The sequence below is a fragment of the Gossypium arboreum genome, chromosome 13, assembly GCF_025698485.1.
Source record: "Gossypium arboreum isolate Shixiya-1 chromosome 13, ASM2569848v2, whole genome shotgun sequence".
NCBI lineage: Eukaryota > Viridiplantae > Streptophyta > Magnoliopsida > Malvales > Malvaceae > Gossypium > Gossypium arboreum.
In genome coordinates, this window is record NC_069082.1 from 8,265,977 (window position 1) to 8,285,184 (window position 19,208).

Below are 19,208 nucleotides of genomic sequence, written 5' to 3' on the forward strand. Positions count from 1 at the left end.
TAAATGGCTTTCTGACTTGTTACATGTCCCTATTAGTATGAGAGATATAACAATCGGCAGACTGACAAAAAAATTGTGTTCAAATTTTTAATTGAAATTATTCTTAAATTTGATTCCTTGCGAATCCTACTTCTTCCACTAATCAACAATCATGGACTTTTGTTCTTGCCATTTTTATTAAACTCCGATAAAAATAATTTCATCTACTTCAAGATTCTGAAAAATCATGTTTATAAGTGAAAATATTGCATGAAGATAGAAGCAATGTATCTTTAAAATGAAATTTTAACAATCAAGAATGGTCTTTTTGGGGGTGTTACGTATTTATGATTATCAACCCGAAAATCAGATTAGGTTCTGGTCGCCTACCCGCACCTGGTTAGGCCCTACCAGATGAATGCATGCAGCCTTATAGTGGGAGGTTGACAAGGGGAGTTTGCGGTCCCAGTTCGCACATACCCAAGGTGTTCGTATGTGGGGGCCATGACGTCCAACAAGCATATCAAAATAATACACATGTCCAGCATGCATATAGCCTACTAAGAACATCAATTCCATAAACAATAATCATGTATATATATATTTGATTGTCCCCTTCAATAAGACACAATGGAAAATTACTCAACGAGGAATCCTTGGAATCAACAAAATAATCTCTAAAAGAAACAAAGAATTATAAGTTATCTATTGAGTTACATTTCAATTCCAAATTTCATTAAAGCAGGCAAAAGTTCCTTCTAGTCCGTTGATATAATAAAAGTACTCTAATACCTTAAAATAAAATACCCAAATTCCTTTTTAAATTTTTTTCCCAATTGACAATTAAGACATTGTAACATCTCGTTTTTTAGCGGTATCGTGAATAGTGGTTTTGGGACCACAATTACAGCTAGTAAGTCAGTGTTAGAGGTGTGCATGGGCCGAGCGGCCCGGCCCGAAGGCCCGCCCGAAAAATGGGAGGGTTTGGGTAAAAATATAGGCCCAAAAAATAGGCTTGGACAAAAAACGAGGCCCGTTTAGAAAATGGGCCAGGCCTCGGGTAAGATTTTTTTAGCCCGGGCCTGGCCCGATTTTAATATTAAATTTTTTTAAATTTTTTTTTTTTAATTTTAAGTAACTTTAGTATTTTACTTTACTCTTTTTGTTGTTTTTAATGTTATTTTAATATTGTAAAACTTTTGTTATTAATATAATTTAGTTCTTAATTTAATTTTAATTTGTTTCAATTTTTCAATTTTAATATAATTACTTTTTATTTTATTTTTAATTTATGTATTATTTTAAGAATTATTTTAGTCTTATTTTTTATTTGTTTTTTGTTTTAATATTTGTTTTTATGTTTTAAATGTATTTGATTTATTATATTTTAAAGTTTTTTATTTAATAAAAAAAGCAAAAAATTAATATTGCGGGCCGGGCAGTGCTCTGCCTACCATTTTTTCAGGCAGGCTTGGACAAATTTCTAGGCCCATATTTCGGTCGGGCAAGCCCGGCCTTAAAAACAGTCGAAATTTTTTATGAGCCGGCCCAAACTCGACCCGGCCCGGCCCATGCACACCTCTAGTCAGTGTTTTATTGATTAATTAATATTTATAGGAAATCTATAATGTTATATTAGAGTTTGATCAAGAAATTTTAACATTTATTTAGTTAATTAAGTAAAAAAGACTTAAAGGATAAAAGTTGTGAAAGTTGGTGGTTATTAGTTGAGTTAAAACATTAAATGGTTAAAGTAATTTTAATTTTATGGCCTTAAATGGTAATTATTCTATGAAGACTTAAGATGGACGGTTGTAGGCTTTAAGTAATTTGAATTTTATGGCCTTAAATGGTAATTATTCCATGAAGACTTATGATGGACGGTTGTGGGCTTGAATTGATTAAAATAGGTGTTAACTATAAGGGTAAATAGGTAATTATAAAATAAAACATTAACAAATAAAGAAAAGGAAGAAATTATCTTCATCTTTGTTAGTTGTTGCTGAAAATAAAAGAAGAAATTATCATCATTTTCATTTTTGGTAAATTTTATGTTTTTGAGATTGTTACAATTAGGTCCAAATAACCTAAGTTTTAATGTTAAATTAGGAAAAGTTCATCGATTTATGATAAAATTTAGAATTTATGGGCTATTATTGAGATTTAGAAATTCAGTTGATTGGGATTTTAGCTTAATTATGTTAATTGATTTAAAATTTGAAGTATGGGTTAAACTGAATAAAGTTAAATTGTTAAGAGTAATTGTGTGAAATTTAATTAAAGGTGGAATGGTTTGAATATAAGTACTGTGTGGTGTTTGAATTAGTTAATTGAATTAATTTATTACATTTAGATCAAGAAATGAGTGCATCAGTTATAAATCGTGGAAAAGAGAAGGTCATGGAGTAATCGTTTTTGGTTCTAGATAGCTATCGTAATTCGGTAAGTTTTTATGATTTTTTTGTACAATTTGTCAATAAATATTATTGTTATTGGTGTTATATATATACTTTAGAAAATTGTTGACTCAAAATGAACTATGTAATTTATATTAAAATTCCGAGATAATTTCGATGGATTGAGTAAAAGTTCTTACATGAGATTTCCATCTGAGTTTTTGATCTGGATTGAGTTCTTGCATGTGTTGCGGACTCGAATGTACATGTGACATAGATTTATCCTGGACAGGTAATTCGTTGTCGTTTTACATGTATACCTAACCTTGGCCAGGTAGTTTATCTGTAATTTCATTGGTATAGCCCGAACGGCTAACCTGACATGTTTAATCTGTATTTGAATAGCTCATACAAGCATTGTCCATTTCTAGACTTATATAATTGATTACTTTTATAAAGATCCATCAAAATAATAAAATTTATTTGATGTGAATTATGGTTATATGTACAGTTAAACATTTCTAACATGAAATTGTTGGACTATGTTGTGATAAGGTTGAATTCATTTATTATGTGCAAATGCCATTTAAATGAATTTGGTAGGTTATATGTTAAATTGTGAAAACTTACTAAGTAGTTCTTTACTTACTTTGTTGTTGTTTTCTGTAGATTTTGAACTTTTTGAGCATATTGATCGGATCATCGGAGCTCACACATATCATCGACTACTATCGGTAGATTTTAAAGTTTTGGTTGTTGGTTATATGTGGAATGTATGTAGGATGTTTATTTTGTGAATGTTTGGACATGTTTTATTTTAAGTTGTAAATGCTTGTATATGTATTATAAGTTGGTTCTTTTGGAAGTATGTTAATGGCCATGTTGAATTGGTATTTAAATTGATATATACTATGAAGTTGTGTTGATAATATTGGTAGTTCTTAATGTTTGAATGTGTGAAATGTATGAATTTGTTAAGGTTGAATGCAAATTTATTTAACATTTCAATTGTGGTGTCAATGAGGACACGTTGGTTTGACACTTACATTGAATGTTTTGGCATGCTTTAGGATTGTTTGAATGTGTTTTTAAAGTATGGAAATTGATGATTTTGATTTGGCTTGGTACTTAGGTGTTAGATGAAAGTTTGCCTTGTTTTAGAAGCTTTTTAAGGTGCATACAGTCTGGGCTATGCCACACAGCCATGTGTCTTATTAATTTTATGTGTAGGATTTTCCACACGATCATAGTTAGTTACATGATCTAGCAACACGGGCATGTGACCCCAGTTTTTAAAATTTTCAATTTTTTTTGCATATTTTTCTGTTTTGGTTGTAATTAGTCTCGAATTGTTTCGAAACCAATTTTAAAGCCTCGTAAGTTTGATTTAAGGCCGTAAATATGATTTTGACATAAATAAAATACAATTTGAATGTGCTTATTTAATTTATTAAATGAGTGGTTTAATGGTGTATGTAGAAAGCCCAATTTGCCCGGGGCCCAAACCATACAGAAACCAAAAACAAAAATAAAAACCAAATCCAAATAAATTAAATAAGTCCAATGTCCATTTACATCAAATTTTACAAGCCCGATGGCCCAAAACTCTAACATCCTTAGCCAAACAAAAACCCTTAGGGCTAGAGTTGTCGTCGCACCCTTCTGCTGCCTCCACCGCCACGTCAACCTCCGTACATCCACAGGTGGCCTCCATACCTGCAAAGACAACAGCACAACAACATAAAAAGAGCAAAAAAACAAATAGCAATTTTTGTAAAGAAATAGGCTATAAAAAGCCATCACAAACGCAATGTATTTTTTTACGAGATATGGAATACGAAAATAGTTCATAGAGATTCAAATACAAAGCAAATCGAAACAAAAGGGACGAAGGTGGTTCTTTCTTTTAATATTTTTGTTTGCTATCCGTTTCCATTCGTTTTTTTAAAAGAAATAAACAGTACAAAGGGTCAAAATCTTATTTTTTTTTATTTTGTACCGTCATGGAGGGAGCTGAGGCCGCCATCTCCGATGAAAGATGGTATTTTTGGATTGGGGAAGTCAAAAAGCCAAAAAAAATGGCCTTTTTCGATTTTTCGACCACCGTAGACGGCGGCGCTATCGCCGGCGACTGGCGGTCGCCACGGTGGTCCGACGACTGGACATTGATCGGAGTTTAGAAGGGGGGAGAGAGTTTGAGAGAAATCTTCTGTTTTTTATTTTTTAAATGGAGGAAGAATGAAGCTTTAGCAAAAAAATTTGATATATAGCTTATTCAAAACGGCGCCGTTTTGGGCCAAAGAAAAAGTGCTAAAACGGTGTCGTTTCATGCTCAACCCATGCACTGACCCGACCCGTCCAGAGGATCCACGTGTTTTTAATTAATGGGCAATTTCACTTTTAGCCCTTCCGCTTTTTAATTATTTTGCAATCCAGTTTCTTTCATTTTTAGTTTCTGCCCAATAATTTTATTTTTATTTCAATTTAGTCCTTTGTTAAAAGGTGCGTTTTTGGGACAAGGAATATTTCCAATTTGGTCCTTGTCCTTTTTGCGCGCGTTTTATTTTCCCCCTTAATCTCCCCTTTCTTTTTTTACTTTTAAATCTATCCCCTAAATTTTGTTTAACTTCTGATTTAATCCTTTAGGCATTTATTTTATTATAATTTAGGCCCTAATTTTTATTTTGAACTCAATTCAATCCTTTAGGCATTTATTTTATTATGATTTAGGCCTTTAATTTCATTTTAATTCCACTTTGGTCTTCATTTATTTAATTTCGACCATTTATGGCTTTTCTTTATTTTTTCTTTATTATTTATCTATTTATTTATTGTTACTTACTTTTTTAATATTTCAAATTGATTTATTTCCTTTTATTATGCATTTTATATTTCATTTTTTTCCTACTTGCTTTTATTTATTATTATTATTATTACTACTATTACTATTATTATTATCTATCATTATTGTTATTATTTATTTACATGTTTTATTTACATTTTATTACAAATTGCACCTTAAATTTCATTTATATTTTAATTTGGTTCTTTACTTCCAATATTTTATAAACTCTTTTCCCTTATATTTATATTTATATTTATTTATTACTTTGTTATTATTGTCATTACTATTGTTTATTTTATTCATCTTTGATTATTCATATTATTGTTAAGATAGCGTACATTACACGATACTCATGCGTTGTTTTAATTAGTGCCATTTGCTAATACAACATTTCATTCATGTATCGTTTTAAATATTACATTAATTTCTACCCAAATTCGTAAAAAAGGGAAAATTTGAAAATAGACAATGTTTCGCATTTTGGAGATTCGAGAAATTGTGCCCTAACTTACGGGGTTTTGATTTTCTCGTCGAACCTAAATAGCCAAATATCCTTTCAAAATTTTAAAATATATGAATTTTAAATATAAATTAAAGGTAATATTCCGCGTTCAGAAACTCGAGAAGGTCGTACCCTAACTTACGGGGTTTTGATTTCTCTCGTTGGATCCGAACGATCGAATATCTTTTTGAAAATCAAAATACCATTTTGAAAATAAAACAATATAAAGGCAAGCTTGTTTTCGAGGGTTCAAATGTCGTGTCCTAACTTACGGGATGTGACATTTTGTTATCTCGGGACGAGAGGGCCTTTAATGCTCGTTTCAATTTGTACAAGTTTTTTTAATCAACACCAAAAAGGGGATCGTATTTTAAATTCTTTTCGAGTTTTCAACTTTCGACATTAAGACATTAATTAATCAACTAGGTATCAATTTTGGGCATTACAAGTGTGCTAATCTTTCCTCGTATGTAACTGACTTCCGAACTCGTTTTCTCGAATTTCGTAGACCAAAATTGTTGTTTTAGTAAATCAAAACGTTTTATTAAAATGATCAATTACAAGGTGACCCGATTACACCTCATAAAAAAAGATTGGTGGTGACTCTCCCATTTTTCGTTTTCTTTTTAAATAAAAAGTCGACCGCCTTTTTTTTAAAAAAAAGATGGTTTCGATAGTGTAAATAGTTTTGATATGTGCCGTAATACTTTGTAACCCAAATTCGATAACGTAGATGTGTTAGGGATGTTACAAACATGAGCTTTAAATATATTATTTTTTTAATAGAAATACCCAAATATGATTGTGAAATGAAAAGAAAGCTAAAAGAGGGAGTGATATGTATAAGAAAACATGAGAGGTTTTGGATTTTTATTTAGTCATCCAAACACTGTAATTCATACATACATATTTGTGGTACACGAGTCATTTTGGTTTTTATAAGGTAATTAAATTTAAGTCACAAAATTTTAATTTTATTACATTAGATTATTAAAATTTTATTATTAACAAATTAAATCATTTATATTAATTCCATTAAGAAATTTCAATGAAAAGGCATTTGCGACTTACAATAATTTTGGAAGGTTGATTATGTTCAAAACATAAGTACAGTATGCAAGTTGAAGTAGCTTTTACATTAAAAATATTAAATGAAATTAGTATAAATGACTTAATTATTAATAATAGAAGTCCAATGATATAATTTGAGATTTTGGTAATATTTGCAAAAATTGAAGTCTTAATATCTTACTCAAACCTATTCTCAATTATAAACTTGTTGTATAATAGTGAATATCTCATATTAATCAATTAAAATTAATTTTAACTTAGTAACGGAAAATAAATCAATAATCTTTGCATAATAATTAATGTGTAAAACACTTAATAAATTAACAACATACTAAAATCATTATCAACAAGTAATATTAAGTATGGACCATTCCATCTATATAAATACCTATTAATAACATGCATCATAATTAATGTAATTAAAAGTAGTTGTCCCAAACCACGGTTTTTAATAACATAAAATGATAATCGTATTAATAATAAATCATTGGTGAGAACAAACTGAGACCCTCTGCATGTCAAGTCCGCATCCTAGTTTGTTGGGTTATCTGAAGAGATGAAAAATAAGGGGAGTGAGCTAAGGAAGCTTAGTGTGAGTTCCTCTACAATATACCAATTCAATATTCGATTATAAACATTACGAATAGCAATCAATTTCACATATCAGTCAACTCAGTACGATAATTCGGGCTTGCTACTTAAGCAAGCGATATTCAACATTCAACCAATCAGACGAATTTAGTTATCAAATCATTATATCTTCCATAATAACCATATGCACATGTAACAGTTCAAACGTTTCAATACATACTTTTCATGAGTATGCTCAATGTATCAAGCCGTGATCTTTTAACAATAAAAAATCCTACCCTCAACCACCAGCTCTCCAAATAGGGAGTTCCCCAGAACCCCTCATCCAAAAACACCAATTAAGTCATCTAGGGTTACCCGACAACGATGACCTGCCACCTCAGGTTGCCCAACAACGATGGTTTATCAATTTACAGTTAAACTGCCAGGTCAGATATATGTGGTCAAGCCACTAAGTTGCAGTCAAGCTGCCAAAACAGATATGTGGTTATACCATCAGATAGTGCAAATTATTAAACTGCCAGAACTTCTTTATTACCATATCGTCCCCCCATGCATATGCAATGCGATCATTTTTTTAATGCATACATTCATTCAATCATTAGTACATTCAATATTCTAATTTATTGTAAAATAACGACATTCATGATTATATCCATCTATCAATAGTTTAATCATTTAAGTATACGCGGCGTTCATTCGGCATATATAACATTGATAAACATAAAATCATTCACAGATCAAACAATTAATCAAAAGTAATTAAGATCATAAATTCATTCATCCATATATTTAATCATTCTAATCCTAGTCTAGAACCTAATTGCATAATTTAGTTCTCTAGATGTCATTGAAAACCTACTCAAGGACTGATTTGCATAAAATAATAAAAGATAAGACAAAACTATGATTTTTAAGTTTTAGGGGTCACACGGCCGTGTAACTAGCCCATGTGTGAAGCCCCAAACCGTGTGCTATGTGAAGGGTGAAGGTGCAAGAGCCACACGACTCTGTGCGAGACTCCAAGCCTTGTGCGAAGGATCCACACGGCCATACGTTCGGCCGTGTGTGATGCGAAAGAGTAAGGTATAGGAGCCACACGACCGTGTGTCCAAGCTGTGTGCGTGGCTCTAGGCCATGTGTGAAACGCAAATGTAGGGGAAAACAGACGAACATGGCCGTGTTTGAGAGGCATGGATAGAACGTAGGATGTGAGAGTTTATTTGTTTCTTCAAACTGAGTTTTCTTTTAAAAAAATAAATTAAATCTATTGTTTTAAACATGTGTCTTTTATATAAAATATTAGGATGGGAATGGGAGATTACTTTAAACATGTTAAAAGGTAATTTAGTTGTTAACATATTTTAAATTATTAAAAATAAAATATTAAGAAACGAATAAACTCTAAATTCATAAACCATAAAAACAAAAGAGAAATAAAATCAATAATGGACTAGTGGTTAGTTCAAAGTTAGAAATTCTTGAAGAAGAAAATTGAAGCAAAATTTTTTATTATAAAATTTGCTATTTAACAATGTGCTGTTTACCTTATTTTCAAAAAAAAAAAAATGTGCGCTTTGCCTTTTACTTTACTTTTTATTATTTATTTATCATGGTTTAATCACTTAAAATAATACTGAAATTATGCTTAGTTAAATAAATGTGCTTAAACTCAAAAATAAAGCTTTGAAGTTAATTATTATTATTTTTTTGTTTACTTTATGTTCATTTTACGGTCCATGTTCGGAGTTTGTGGCTGCCATTCTTAAGAATATCATCTTCAAAATTCGAACCTAAATCCTCCCATCATACAAACTTACAAAATAATAATATTTTTAAGTAGAATTTTATTTTTGAAAAAATTTGGAGAGGGAGTGAAGCTCCTCCCACCATATACATAGTTTTGCCCATATTTGATTCTAATTTTAATTTATTAAATATATAATTTTTATTGTATTTGTGAACTCTTTTTAAGTAAAAATCTTAAATAAGCTTGAAAGGTTTTGCATTTGAGATACATAGATTCACTCAAAAATTTTAAAATCACATTACATTATTCAACACAAAATCAAATAAGAAAATCATAAGAAAGAACATAACATGTTCAGTTTTTTTTATGTTTGCTTTGATTTAGATGGCCATTTTGAAGAAACTTCAATTTAGTTTTATTATAGAAAAAAGAGAATTATTGGATTGAGTATTTTCCTCCTAGCGAGAAAGCTTTTATTCTGCAATTCATTTCAAAAGATTTCAATTGGTACATATAAAAAATAGATAAATTCAACAGCTTTTTTGTTCAATTTTGCGGGAAGTCAAATTCTCATTAGTACAAGTCAAGGGAACGGCCCCTTGGCCTCTAATTTTCATATAAAAGATACAATGAGCATAAATACCCTCTTTAACTTCTATTCTGATGGATTGGATATTTTTCATAAAAAATTGTAGAAAAATGCAACGATTTTTTTCCGGAAAAACCCCAACGAAAAATATATACTATTCCCTCCTTTGTGAAGTTTAGGCTTATTAAAATCTCAATTCGTAAATCTTGAATGAAAAGTATATAGAAAAAACAAAACTCAAGTTACTACAATAATCTTGTACACTAAAACCCTTGTTAAAACAACAATGCATATACTTTGTTCTCGATATCCATGGATATTAATGATATCATCGGAAAAATGGCATAACCATAAACTTCATACGTCCAACCAGGAGCGAAGTAAGAAAATTTTTTTAGGGGGCTGAAATCAAATTGTAATTTTTATGATAGTAAAAATACAATTTTTAAAGGATTAAATCGAAATTTTATCATTTTTAGGGGGGACAAAGTGTAATTGTACCTTTATTAATTTAAAATTTTTAAAATTTTAAAGAGCCAAAATGGATTTAAAGGGGGGTCGGGCCCCTGCCAACCCCTTAGATTCGCTCCTGCGTCCAACCTTGCAATGGAAATCATTATGTTCACCTCAAGCAAAGTAATATAGCCACCACTTATTCAGTACGAAACAAAAGTTGCCGTCACCTTATGTCGTATTCACAATCATCTTTGCTCTTCTCAAGTCACAAGTTAGGAAACTCCATAGGTTTAGTAGCAAGTAAATGCTGTGAGGAAAGGTGGCGATGCTTGGTGAATCATATTTAAAAACTTCATACCATCATTTTATGAGTTAGCATATCGCTTAAAATTGAATCATCTAACTATGATTTTTATCTTTTATTATGTTGAAATTTAAGATTTAATCTCTCTATTTTAATTAATTTGACATAATTTAATCTATCTACTTTTATAATTGATTTTTAAACACTCTTAAACATTCGACTAACATGTAAATTTATGTTAATATGATTGACTGGATTTTTATGTTACCTTAATTGTATGAAAATTACAATAGAAAAGAATCAACTTCTCACTTTAATGGCAACAATTATGTCAATTTGAACTTATTAATCATATAATAAAAGTAGAGAAACAAAATTATGCTAAATTAAATTAGAAACACTAAATTTTAAATTTCAATATAATAGGAAAACTAAACTATAATTAGACCAAACTAAATTCATAGCATTTTTTAAGAAATCGGAAGACACTCATTTAATAAGACATTTGTTATTTCATGAGTTCGAGAATTATAGACGGAAAATAATAGTTCTAGAAGAGCTTGCCCTTTTTAGAGTAATTCAATCTTACTCGACTTTAAACTTAGTTGAGGTCTGAAGTGACCATCAGTAGGGGTGTAGCCCTCTTGATTAAAGGGTATAGTGTATATATCCTTTTTAGTTCAATTGACCCTTTAATTATATAAAAAAATTATATTTTTGATCCTTCCTAAAATTAATTAATTTAATTAAATAATTTTAAAATAAAATATTTCTAACTCCGGCTACTCTAAAATATTTTAATTTCATCTTAGGCCTTCAAAAAATTTATTGAATTTGCCCTTAGCAATCAAATACCAAATGTCGTGAAAAAGGAAAGAAAGAAAGATAGAAACCCATGTTAAATAAACTCTCACCTAGAGTATCATTGAAGTAGAATGGACCGTTTTGGGGTTGAAGTGCCTATTTTTTGACCCACCAACATTGATCGTTTTGGGTCCTTCGGTTTGATTTAAGGGATGATAATGGCACCAGCCCCAGCCCCAGCCCCTGTTAGCCATTGTCATTCCCCACAAGCCTGCACCTACCATTATTACTATCACGAGTGTGGCAGAACCTGTAAAACCCATGTTTTTTCTTAGATCAAGTTGTGTAACTGATGAAACACAGATTGTAAGCTCAAAATGTTAAATTGCCAAATTCGGTTGACCCTTGTTTTTTCTACATTGGTTGGCTCTATATGGAAAACACGATTCACAGGTCATTGAATAATAAACCACGTTTTACCCAATTCACTCTTCTTCTTCCCAATGGGAGTTGGTGGAGAATTTTCTAAAATGCCTTCGATTAACACTCTCAGAAGGGATCAACATAATTCGTTTGTATATAAAATAATACGAAAGCAATGTTTCGTTTTTCTGGGTTCTTGAAATGTGTTTTTATCTTCTCCACTACAAGTTTACCAGTTGACCTGAAACTGATTGGGAAAAGTCAAAGGGAATATCTATGCATTGATCTCACGCTGACACGACACACCTACTTATACGTTTATGTGATGTAACAATGACAGCTTTGCTGTACATTTCGATTGATTGTCTTTTTCTTTTTCCTCAATAAGCCGTAGCCTCGTCTCTTTTGTAATCTTTTATTTCATTCAAGAGCTAAAAGGATTAAGTTAAATGATTTCTATTTTGTGAGGATTTAAAGGATTTTTTTTTTTCATTTAATCAAAACAGACAAGGCCTTTGTCTACACTCAACACTCTGACTTCGCCACTATCAAGTTCTTTGCGAAGGAGTATATAATATGCTAATGGAAGGGGTTGGCAGGTTACCTCACTTTTAAAAATAAATTTTAAATGAGTAAAGTTAAAATTATATTTTAATTTTTAAAATAATAAAAATTTAATTTAATTCTTTAAAAATTATAAAGATATAGGCTATTAAAATAGTAAAATTATATTTTTATTATCGTAAAAATTACAATTTAATTTCGACTTCTCTAAAAAAATTTTTTAACTTCATCCTTATCGCGTGTCTTTATCTATGAGCATATCAACAGGGGAATTATGTGATGGGAGTAAAGATAAAACCAAAAAATTGGGGTCAAAGTTAAAATATTTACACTAAAATGATTTAAATTATATTTTTTAAACTTTGAAAGGGCCATAATTACATTTCTTTTATTTAAAATAAGTTAAAAAAATAAATTTAACCATTTACATTTAGAAAGTACTAAAATAACAAATAATCCATCTAGTCAAAGGGGGCCAAGGCCGCTCCCGCCCTTTTTGCTATGCTGCTGTATGTCAATGAGTGATCAACTTCTTATTGGTATCCAAATTTTTTTTTTTTGTAGGGGTTAATGTTGTTCAAGATTGAACTCGAGATTGGTGTTAATTGATTATTTGAATGCAAATCTTTTGTCACTTCATTTGTGATTCATTCACCTATAAAAACTTAAATATTTGATTATTAATGTATTAACTCTAATAATATATGATATTAAACAAATTTCTAAATATTACGGATTTACTTTTAAATGAGTAGAGTATAAAATTTAAGAGACTTCACTTATTACACTTATTACACTTCTTTCTTTGAAACAAATTAAGAAAGGTTAATTTATTTATCAATATAATTTTTAAATGCAATTATAACATGTCTTATTTTGCATCATTACAACATAAAATAAACCAAACTAGTAGCTTCTCAACCATATTAAGAAAGAATCACACATTAATTTTGTCAACAAAGTGAAATAAAACCGTATATGTATGTGAGTTATGTTGAATGTCGATCTTTCTCTGAGATAATCTCCAAGAGTTTAGTAATGCCAACGAAAGAGTGGCATCACCATGAACCTCATGCTGCCGACCTTACAATGGAAGCCATTACGTTCACCACAAGCAAAGTAATAGGGTGTCCACCTCTTCAGCACAAACTCGAACCCATCGCCACCGCCTTCGGTTGTGTTTGCCACCATCTTTGCTCTCTTTAAGTCGCAATTCAAGTAGCTCCATCGGTCGGGAAACAAGTAAACGCTGTGAGGGAATGTGGCATTGCTTGGTGGATCGTACTTGAACACTACGCAAACCAATTCAAAACACAATTTATTTCAACAAATAAATATAAAAACTAGGTAGCTTCCCATTTCTTTGGTTTGTAAAATGTAATATTAAGGACTCACCTAGAGTATCGTTGAAGTAAAAGGGTGCATTGTTGACTGCCCAATTGGAGTAGTTGAAGCCAAAATGCCAGTTTTCTGATCCACCAACAATGATCTTTTTGGATCCTTGAGTTTCATTCAAGGGATGGTTATTAAAGCCCTGACCAGTGTGGTTAGACTTAGAGGAGCCCCAACCCCAACCCCAACCCCAGCCAGTATAGTTGGAGTTAGGGGAGCCCCAGTCTTTATTGGCCAGGCTTATTCCCAACACGGAAGCAACTGCCACGACTAAGATAAGTCGATATGCAAACGTGAAACCCATTTTCACAGTCAAATTTCAAGACTCAATATAAGATTCAGCTAAAAGAAATGGAGCTGAAGTTGATGGTTTTTGGCAATGGCATGTTGGGGAAGAGGTTTATATAAAGGGGAGAAAGGATGTGGAAAATGGTGCAAATCTGCCAAATTGACCTTTTTTTCCGCTTTGGGTAGGCGAGAAAATGAAAACAGCAATGATATGTGAATATTTGGCTTTATTCGCATTTTAGCCTTCAAATTATACCTGTTTTCCACATTGATACTTAAATATCTTTTTTTTTTCTCATATTGATACCAAACTCCAAACTGCCTTAAAAGATTCTGAAACTAAACCCATTTTAAATGTTGATTTTGCTTGGGTTTGGAAATTGTATGGGTTGGCGTTGGTTTTTCTTGGGTTTTAAAAGTTATTGGTCAGAGAGCATTGAAATGTGTTTACCATTTCCTTGTATTTCCATTAACAGTTAAAGTTTAAAAGTAGTGTGAAAAATTATATGATTGTGATGGTGGGTGAGCCGAGGTGCCGCCGTTGGCTAATGGGGGTAGGTGGGGAATTTTGTAAATTGCTTTTGATCATTCAGTTCAGTTTTAGTTCTTGGATTGTGTTACATCTTCTCCACTACCATAACAAAATGTGAAAAGTCCCATACCTTGATCTGGGGTTGACAGGACATAGTTAGTCATACGTTTATGTGATGTAATAATGACAGCTTTACCTGTTGATTGTCATTTTCATTTTCAAACTATGGTTAGAAGGCAATTCAAAAACATTCAAGTATAAGCCAGGAGGAATAGTAACTTTTAGGTTCCATGATCTTAGCAAGTTGAAGTAGGCTACCTTAATCTTGCACTCTCTAAAGCTTTGGGACTTCATTACGCCATGTTTGTTTAGTTCATCTACTCTACTTTGATTGAATAAATAGAAATTCCCACTCATCCCTCTAAAAAGCCATTAAACCAAAAATAATTAAAAATATAATTAAGCCCCTTGCACACATTCAACTTTTACTACTAACTCTTACATTTATCGGTTTCCGTTATTAATCTTGTTGATTATTAAAATCAACCTAATGGTAACTCCAGAATTTTTTTTATAAAAAAATATAAAATCATACAAAATTATAAAAACTTGAAAAATACATTTTTTAAACCCAATGCATTGTATGAACCCAATACCCTTTGTTGCACCTCCACCTTAGCTTATATAGCGACTCCTCCTCGAATTGCGAGTTAAATTTTTTGAGTTAAATTTAGCCCTTAACTTAAGAAAAATGAATTTAATCAATAGGAGACGAAGTCAAAATAATTTTGTAGGGGGTCGGATGAAATTTTAATTTTTTATAGTTTATATCTTTATAATTTTTAAAGGATTAAATTGAAATTTTTATAATTTTAAAGGATCAAAGTGTAATTTTACCTTTACTAGTTTAAAATTTTTAAATAGTAAATTTACATTTTAGGAGGACTGGCAGGGCTAGATTCACAGCTGTTAATCAACTTTTCAAAAAGAATGGAGTTGTTATTATTTTTAACAAAAACAATGAAAATACTAATTAAAATATTAAAAATTTAAACACAGTAGCTTAAGTGGCAATCCAAATGTATTTCATGCTATTCTTTTTATTTTTATGATTTTTTATAATTTCTTAAATTTTGAGTTTTATTTAATATTTTTATAATTTTTAAATTATTTATTGACGAATATAGAAGACAAATCATGCCATGTCAACATTAAATACAAAATGTAATGCGAGTTGTCACACTATCATTAAAAATTAATGTTTTAGTCAACGTCTTCTTTAAAAAAAGCGTTTTGACTCTTTTTAAAAGATTAATGATTAAATTTAGTTTAAACAAGAATAAGGACTAAATTAATAAAAATATAAACATTGAAGGTAAATTTGATACTGTGTTTATAATTTTTAATAAATTTTTATTAGAAAAATAGAAAATTAAATATGAATTAGGTAAACGCCGCTATCGAATTAGCTAATTTTAATCGTCAATAAGATCAAAGATGAAAACCAACAATTAAGAGATTTAATTGATTTTTTGAATTAATGATAACAACTTCATTGAGTGTGAATTAAGTTGAAGGGCATAAAATTTTCTTTCTTAAAGGCTTTCTATCCCTATAAGCCACGTGTATATATATATATATATATATATATCACTTAACATTAACATGGCAAATGGATGTTCAAACTTACAGATCAGTGTAGAATTAAAGAAGATTTAATGTCTTTTAAACGAGTTAACTAAGTAAAGGTCGAGAAATTAAAGATGTATTTTTTTCTTTTGAAGTGGATTGAGTTTTAGCTCAATTGGTATGAATATTATTGTTAATGCAGGAGGATGTGTGTTTAAGTGTGTTAAAGTTTATTATGCTCCAATTTATAGTTTGGAAAGAGACTATAAATAATTCTAAACATTGTGTAGAAAAAAAAAACTGTAACGATATTGTTATAAAATAATAATAATAAGAAGAAAGTTAATTTATTCATCATTTTAAGAAACCATTACACATTAATTTTGTCATCAAAATCTAAATATCTTTGTTATATTGGATGTCGATATTCCTTAATTTGTGATCATCTCCCAAGTATTCTAGTAATGCCAACGAAAGAGTGGCATTACCATGAACCTCATGCCTCCGACCTTACAATGGAAACCATTACGTTCACCGCAAGCAAAGTAATAGGGTGTCCACCTCTTCAGCACAAACTCGAATCCTTCGCCACCGCCTTGGGTTGCATTTGCCACCATCTTCGCTCTCTTTAAGTCGCAATTCAAGTAGCTCCATCGGTCAGAGAACAAGTAAACGCTGTGAGGGAATGTGGTGTTGCTTGGTGGATCGTACTTGAACACTACGCAAACCAATTCAAAACATCATTTATTTCAACAAATAAATATAAAAACATGGTAGCTTCCCATTTCTTTGGTTTGTAAAATGTAATATTATGGACTCACCTAGAGTATCGTTGAAGTAAAATGGTGCATTGTTGAATGCCCATTCGGAGTAGTTGAAGCCGAAATGCCAGTTTTCTGATCCACCAACAATGATCTTTTTGGGTCCTTGAGTTTCATTCAAGGGATGGTTATTAAAGCCTTGACCAGTGTGGTTAGACTTCGAGGAGCCCCAGCCCCAACCCCAACCCCAACCCCAACCAGTGTAGTTGGAATTAGGGGAGCCCCAGTCTTTATTGGCCAGGCTTATTCCCAACACGGAAGCAACTGCCACGACTAAGATAAGTCGATATGCAAATGTGAAACCCATTTTCACAGTCAAATTTCAAGACTAAATATAGGTCTCAAGTAAGAAGAATAGAGGTGAAGTTGATGGGTTTTGGCAATGGCAGCTTGGGTGGGAAGAGGTTTATATAGAGGGAGAAAGGAGGTAGAAATGGTGCGAATATGCCAAATTCACCCTTTATTTCTGCTTTGGGTAGGCGAGAATATGGAAACAACAATGATACAACAACTGTTTTCTTTTCACGAGTCCACCTTGTCGTCTATGCTTGTTCAATTGGTGATCCACATGCATAGAAAATAAACCAATTCCATAGAATTGGGTTTTCTTTTCACTTTTTTAAAAAAAAAAATTATCAACCATTTGTGCAAATTGCTGAATATCGGATGGAGATTTTCACAATCGAATTAAGTTGATTCTAAGGGAGAATCCAGTTAGATGAGTTAGAGGAAACATGGAATTTGGGGGAGCAATTATATTTCTATAATTTTATGTTTTCACAATAGATATTTTTTTATATATTTTTTCTAATTTTATGTATTTTTGTAATTCTTGTATAATTTTTATATGATTTTTAATAAAAATTAAAATAATTTTTCACCACGTGGCACAATCTTAACATGGGATCTTAGCATGGGATGTGGCAAAAATAATCCAAAAAAAAAATTGCAGTTGTTAATTTTTTTTAAAGGCAGATGTTATTTTTTATTTGTCATAATCAGAGAATCCATCAACAACAACAGTGGTTAATCTCCTCACCATGAGTGCTCTCCAAATAGGTAAATGATTGATCATGAAATGTACTCTATTCCCATGAGTAGGGACTGAACCCTTAACCACATGATTAAAGGATGAGATAAACAAACGCTATACCATGCCTTAATTGATTGAAATTTTAACTATAACAATTGACTGTTAACTTTAACTATCAAAGAACTTAATTGATTGAAATTTTAACATTCAAGAGTTTAATTGAATTTTTTTTGAAAATATTGAGGGCTTATAAAATAAATGTTTATGTTGCTATTACTTAAACTTTTTGACATAAATGACACTTGAACATTAACCAGGGCTTGTTTGATAACCAATTAAAAAATTAAATCAACTGAAAATTAATATTTCTAATAATTTATTTTTTAAGCAAGTTTGATGATTCATATACCCCACTTTATATCTTAATGTAGAATTTGTTTCAATTATTTTTATTTTATCTTTTTAAACCCTTCAAGTACTCTATTTTTAAATTTTTTAAAATTATATTTTACCAAACAATCTAATTATATTTTGTATTCAATTTTAATTTATACTAAATAAATTTTATAATTTAAAATAGCTTTTAAAATCATTTTTGTATTAATAAAACTCAAGTTTAAAACATTTACTTGAATTCTTTTATGACTTAACGAGTTTCCATTAACTGTTATAGTTTAGATATAGGGGTGAATATTCGGTCGAGTAAAAAAATTCGAGTTAGTTGAGCTGACGAATCCTATTTTAGCAACTGAACTCAATTTGAAAATTTTTCGAATTGAATCGAGTCAAAAAATTTCGAGTCAAGTTGATTTGAGTTAACAAATCCTATTATTTATACTCAATATTGTGTTTATATGGATCGATTATTTAACTAGTAGACGAAATACAAGATTATATAACTATATAAGCAATATAATTGTTTTGTTTTTTAACTTAAATGGTTTTGGTTTCAACTTTAGAAAATCTGAATATTTATCAAAACAACGTAGTTTTATCTTTTTTTATTTAGATTTTTAGATAGCTCGAATTGTATAATTCATATTCGAGTTAAATCGAAAATTTTAATTTTTTATTCGAGTTAATCCGAATAACTCGATTAACACGAATAACTCGAACTGTTTAATTTAAAATTTGAATATTTTATTAAAATTTTCAAATTAAATTGAATTTTTCTAACCCTCTTTTGAGAAGACGAGTTGTGGTTGATAGAGAATTTTTTAAAAAGATTTTGATTAATCA

The 19,208-nt window shown here is 30.5% G+C and overlaps 2 protein-coding genes and 1 long non-coding RNA gene across 3 annotated transcripts; all 3 read right to left on the bottom strand.

Annotated features, from left to right (window-relative positions):
* Positions 1 to 3,797: 3,797 nt before the first annotated feature.
* Positions 3,798 to 4,606, bottom strand: LOC128286471 (uncharacterized). Its single transcript, XR_008277049.1, has 2 exons — positions 4,375 to 4,606; positions 3,798 to 4,091 (listed from the first exon to the last, which is right to left on the bottom strand). It is a non-coding gene; the product is annotated as an uncharacterized LOC128286471 (long non-coding RNA).
* Positions 4,607 to 13,071: 8,465 nt separating this feature from the next.
* LOC108462239 (uncharacterized) lies at positions 13,072 to 14,036 on the bottom strand. Its single transcript, XM_017762213.2, has 2 exons — positions 13,670 to 14,036; positions 13,072 to 13,566 (listed from the first exon to the last, which is right to left on the bottom strand). The coding sequence occupies exons 1-2, from the start codon at positions 13,968 to 13,970 to the stop codon at positions 13,307 to 13,309; spliced, it is 561 nt and encodes a 186-aa protein (XP_017617702.1). The 5' UTR covers positions 13,971 to 14,036; the 3' UTR covers positions 13,072 to 13,306.
* A 2,407-nt stretch (positions 14,037 to 16,443) lies between these two features.
* On the bottom strand, positions 16,444 to 17,311 carry LOC108462240 (uncharacterized). The gene is made up of 2 exons (XM_017762214.2): positions 16,937 to 17,311; positions 16,444 to 16,833 (listed from the first exon to the last, which is right to left on the bottom strand). Exons 1-2 carry the CDS (start codon positions 17,241 to 17,243, stop codon positions 16,574 to 16,576), a joined length of 567 nt encoding a protein of 188 aa, XP_017617703.1. The 5' UTR covers positions 17,244 to 17,311; the 3' UTR covers positions 16,444 to 16,573.
* Between the last annotated feature and the right edge of the window lie 1,897 nt (positions 17,312 to 19,208).

Excerpts from the sequence above, each read along its gene's own strand:
- LOC108462240 (XM_017762214.2), bottom strand. The coding sequence starts at position 17,243 with ATGGGTTTCACATTTGCATATCGACTTATCTTAGTCGTGGCAGTTGCT. Across the intron at positions 16,834-16,936 it reads TTACTTCAACGATACTCTAG|TGTTCAAGTACGATCCACCA; the intron begins GTGAGTCCATAA and ends TGGTTTGCGTAG.
- LOC108462239 (XM_017762213.2), bottom strand. The coding sequence starts at position 13,970 with ATGGGTTTCACGTTTGCATATCGACTTATCTTAGTCGTGGCAGTTGCT. Across the intron at positions 13,567-13,669 it reads TTACTTCAACGATACTCTAG|TGTTCAAGTACGATCCACCA; the intron begins GTGAGTCCTTAA and ends TGGTTTGCGTAG.